Source organism: Bidens hawaiensis, unplaced genomic scaffold (assembly GCF_021521415.1).
Source record: "Bidens hawaiensis isolate Kalapana, Puna unplaced genomic scaffold, B.hawaiensis_p1.1 tig00034647_1, whole genome shotgun sequence".
NCBI classification, from domain to species: Eukaryota; Viridiplantae; Streptophyta; class Magnoliopsida; order Asterales; family Asteraceae; genus Bidens; species Bidens hawaiensis.
In genome coordinates this window covers 119380-124053 of record NW_027496001.1, presented here as the reverse complement: position 1 = coordinate 124053, position 4674 = coordinate 119380, and the positions used below count along the sequence as shown (strand labels likewise).

The 4674-nt window shown below is 44.3% G+C and overlaps 1 protein-coding gene across 1 annotated transcript; it reads left to right on the top strand.

Moving 5' to 3' along the window:
- The first annotated feature begins 258 nt into the window (after positions 1 to 258).
- LOC143586410 (uncharacterized) lies at positions 259 to 2622 on the top strand. Its single transcript, XM_077067967.1, has one exon. It carries the CDS (start codon positions 259 to 261, stop codon positions 2620 to 2622), a length of 2364 nt encoding a protein of 787 aa, XP_076924082.1.
- Positions 2623 to 4674: the final 2052 nt, after the last annotated feature.

The window sequence follows — 4674 nt, the reverse complement described above, 5'->3', positions numbered from 1 at the left end:
CGTTGTTGGGCCTTTAGTTGTTTATTTCGGCCCAAACCTATTTTGGCTTCTCTATTAATATGTTATATATGTAATGTGACTGATCATTGATCAGAATTAATAAAAAAACTTTTGACTTTTCAAGTTCTTGACTTTTGGGTCGAATTTGGGGGTTTGGGAAGGATTTTCACGGGTATTCCAAGAATCAACGTGTTTAGCCTTCGGATTCTCATTGTACGCTGCATCAGTTGGTATCAAAGCCGAATTCCTGGCTCGAAAATGCCTCCAAGGAGACAACAGAGACCGCTCGATGAGGTTTACGAACGAGAGTTGGAACGACGATTTATGGCGCGGGTGGAGCAACGATTGGATCAGGTGATCGATCAACTCACTGATCGAATGGATGATCTGATGAATCGTAGAAGACAGGTCTCTGAAAACAGGGAGGGGCGTGACTTCGATAATCCATTTTTTGGTCATCATGATTCGTCTTCCGAAGAGGGGTACGAAAGGGGGCCAAGGCAAGAACCTGGTGATGGCAACCGATGTTGGGCTGCTGGCATCCGAACTGATATCCCAGAATTTGATGGGACTAGTTTGGATCCGGAAGGGTTCATTGATTGGTTGGTTATTGTAGAAGAGGTGTTTGAATTCCGAGAGGTTCCTGAAAATAAGCGGGTACCTTTAATCGCTACCAGGCTACGTGGGAGGGCGTCGGCATGGTGGGATACCTTTTTACCTCACAACTTTCAACGGTTGATGTATCAGCGTTTGCAGAATCTGAAGCAGGGATCCAAATCGGTTGATGACTATACGACCGAATTTTATCATTTGATTGCTCGTAATGATATTCAAGAAACCGATGAACAACTCGTTGCTCAGTATATTGGAGGTTTAAGGGTTCAGATCATGGACTCTGTAAATCCTTTTGATCCGTTAACGGTCGCCGAGGCATACCAAAGGGCGTTGGCTTTTGAAAAACAAAAACGTCGGGTGGGCGGTTCGTATTCACCAGTCCATGCTGGAGGAAATTCGGGGTCGGGTAGTGGAGGACCTCGTGTCGTGCCAAGTCAGCAGAGGTCGGGGCCCAACAACACTGGGTCGACTTCTAAGGGGGCTAGTAGTAGCGGGGTGAAGTGTTTTAAATGTGGTGAGACAGGTCATCGACAAGTTGACTGTAAACAGGCAGGTAAGAGGCATTTGTTTGTTGAATCTGATGATGAAGAATATGAAAAGGCCCCAGAGTATGATGAAGAACCCGAGTATGAGGAAGAGGTTGTGACCGGTGATGTGGTGGTGAATTTGGTGCTTAGGCGTTCTTGCTATACACCAAAGGTGGATGGTGATGATTGGTTAAAGCATAACATATTCCACTCCACGTGTACTATCTTGGGGAAGGTTTGCACCTTTGTTATTGACTGGAGTTGTGATAACTTGATCTCAGAAGAGGCAGTTTGTAAGCTTGCTTTGAAAACGGAGAGTCGTTCCAAACCGTATAAGCTACAATGGCTTAAGAAGGGAAGCGAGGTAACGGTATCCAAGCGAGCTCTTGTTTATTTTTCTGTGGGTACAACATATAAAGATGATATTTGGTGTGATGTGGTTCCTATGGATGCATGTCATTTGTTGTTGGGTAGACCTTGGGAGTATGAACGTAGCGTTGAACATAACGGGCGTTCAAATACTTACAGTTTTATGTTTGGTGGTGTGAAGCTAACTCTTGTTCCTAGCAAGCCAAAAGAGTTGGCCACAAAGTCTTCCGGTAATTATTTGACGATTAGTCAGTTTGAAGAGGAGTTAAAGGATGCAGAAATGGTTTTCGTGTTGATAGGGAAGGAAGTGTCTGAGGAGACTGAAATTCCTGAAGCAATGGCTCCATTATTTGATGAATTTGTTGATGTCTTCCCTGATGAATTACCAGATGGTTTGCCCCCGTTGCGTGACATCCAGCACCATATTGATTTGGAGCCAGGTGCCCAACTGCCTAATAAGCCACACTATAGAATAAGTCCTAATGAGCATGAGGAGTTGCGTAGGCAGGTTGAAGACTTGATTTCTAAGGGGTATGTTCGGAAAAGCATGAGTCCTTGTGCTGTCCCTGCCTTGTTGACCCCCAAGAAGGATGGAACATGGCGTATGTGTGTTGATAGTCGTGCCATCAACAAGATTATTGTCAGGTACAGATTTCCAATTCCTCGACTTGATGATTTGCTTGACCAGATAAGTGGTGCCATTATTTTCACGAAACTGGATTTAAAAAGTGGGTACCATCAGATTCGCCTTAGACCGGGTGATGAATGGAAAACCGCCTTCAAGACTCGTGAGGGGTTGTATGAGTGGTTGGTGATGCCTTTTGGTTTATCTAATGCTCCCAGCACTTTTATGCGAGTCATGAACCAGTTGTTTAGGCCCTCTATCGGTAAATTTGTGGTGGTGTATTTTGATGATGTTCTCATTTATAGTGCTAATATTGGTGAGCATGTTAGCCATATACGACAGGTTTTGGCCTTACTCCGTAAAGACAGTTTGTATGCAGCCAAGAAGAAGTGTGTCTTCATGGCCCCAGAAGTTCTTTTTTTGGGATATGTTGTTTCGGGGGAAGGAATACAGGTAGACGAGTCTAAAGTTGCAGCCATTAAGTAGTGGCCAACCCCAAACTCAATAACTAAAGTACGAAGTTTCCATGGTCTTGCTTCATTCTATAGGCGATTCATACGAAATTTCAGTTCCATCATGGCACCAGTGACAGATTGTATGAAAGGGAAGACCTTTATGTGGAGTGAAGATGCTGAGTCAGCTTTTCAATTAATCAAAGAAAAGCTTACAACGGCGCCGATTCTAGTATTACCAGACTTTTCTCAAACTTTTGAACTACAGATGCCTCGCAGGGTGGAATTAGGGCAGTTCTAAGTCAAGGGGGGGCGGCCCGTTGCCTATTTCAGTGAAAAGTTGACAAGTGCTAAGCTTCGTTATAGCACTTATGATATTGAGTTTTATGCAGTGGTCCAGGCTGTGAAACATTGGCGCCACTACTTGTTCCATAAGGAGTTTGTTCTTTTTATGGATCATGATTCCTTGAGGCATATTCGTAGTCAGGATAAGGTGTCTCATAAGCACGCAAGATGGATGGCTTTCTTGGAAAAATTTACTTTTTTGGTGAAACACAAGTCTGGGGTTTCGAATCGGGTGGCAGATGCTTTGAGTAGGAGGAGCAATTTGCTTGTCTGTATGAGGGTTGGTGTGCCGGGTGTAGACACCTTCATGGAACAGCTAATGGTGGACCCTTATTTTTCTGTTGTTTTTGCAGGATGTGCAATCTGGGAAGAGGTCAGATTTCCTAGTGCATGACGGTTTCCTTTTCAAGGGAAATCAACTGTGTATTCCAGATTCAAGTCTTCGCCTTCAAATCATTCAAGAGTTACATGGTGAAGGGCATGTTGGAAGGGACCGTACTTTACAGTTGGTGCAAGTTTCCTACTTTTGGCCCACTATGCGCAAGGAAGTAGACCGCTTTGTGAAGCGTTGTAGGGTCTGTCAAGTGTCAAAGGGAACCGCTACTAATGCTGGGCTCTATATGCCTTTACCCGTTCCTTCACAGCCTTGGGTTGATATTAGCATGGATTTCGTGTTGGGATTACCGCGTACTCAGCATGGTCATGATTCGATATTTGTTGTTGTTGATCGGTTTTCTAGAATGGCTCACTTTGTTCCTTGCAAGAAGACGACAGATGCAGTTAATGTAGCTCAATTATTCTTTCGAGATATCTACCGGTTGCATGGGTTGCCCACTTCTATTGTGTCTGACCGGGACACTCGTTTTTTAAGTCATTTTTGGCGTAGTCTGTGGAAGATGGTGAATACTCAGCTCAATTTCAGTAGTGCCTACCACCCTTAAACAGATGGGCAGACTGAAGTGGTTAATCGTTCACTTGGAAATTTACTGCGGTGCCTTGTGGGTGAACATGTCAAGGCCTGGGATCAAAAACTATGTCAAGCTGAGTTTGCTCATAATCATGCTGTCAATCGAAGTACCGGGTTTAGTCCTTTTCAAGTGGTTTATTCTGCTCAGCCACGGGGACCCCTTGACCTGATGTCACTTCCCGTTCCTGGTTCTGTTCCCAAGAAGGTGAAAGATTTTGTTGAAGGGCTACATGAGATTCATAAAGATGTGCATGGCAACCTGGTTCGAGCCAATTCAAAGTACAAGCAGGTTGCTGATCAGAAGCGACGACATGTTGAATTTGAAGAAGGTGATTTTGTCTGGACTATTTTGAACAAAAGATCGTTTTTCTGTTGGGGAATACAACAAGTTATCAGCTAAGAATATTGGACCCGTGGAAATTATGGAGAAGATAAACTCAAATGCGTATCGTCTAAAGCTGCCGAGTCACATTCGTTGTTCTGATGTGTTTAATGTGAAACATTTACTACCTTATTACGGGGACACTTCTGATGATGAGGGTGCTACTGATTCGAGGTCGAATTTTTTCTATCCAGGGGGAATGATGTGGGCCCAAGTATAGAAGACCGGACCGTTATGTTTCTGGAGGCCCAAGATCGTGCTTCAAAAGGGACTTCACCAAAATGGGCTTAACTTGGGCTACGGGCCTCCGTTTCGGGTGTTCTACCAGTCCAAACGACCGTTGGAACATGGGCCATGTTGTGATAACCCGCCGTCCTGTTTATTTTTCCAAA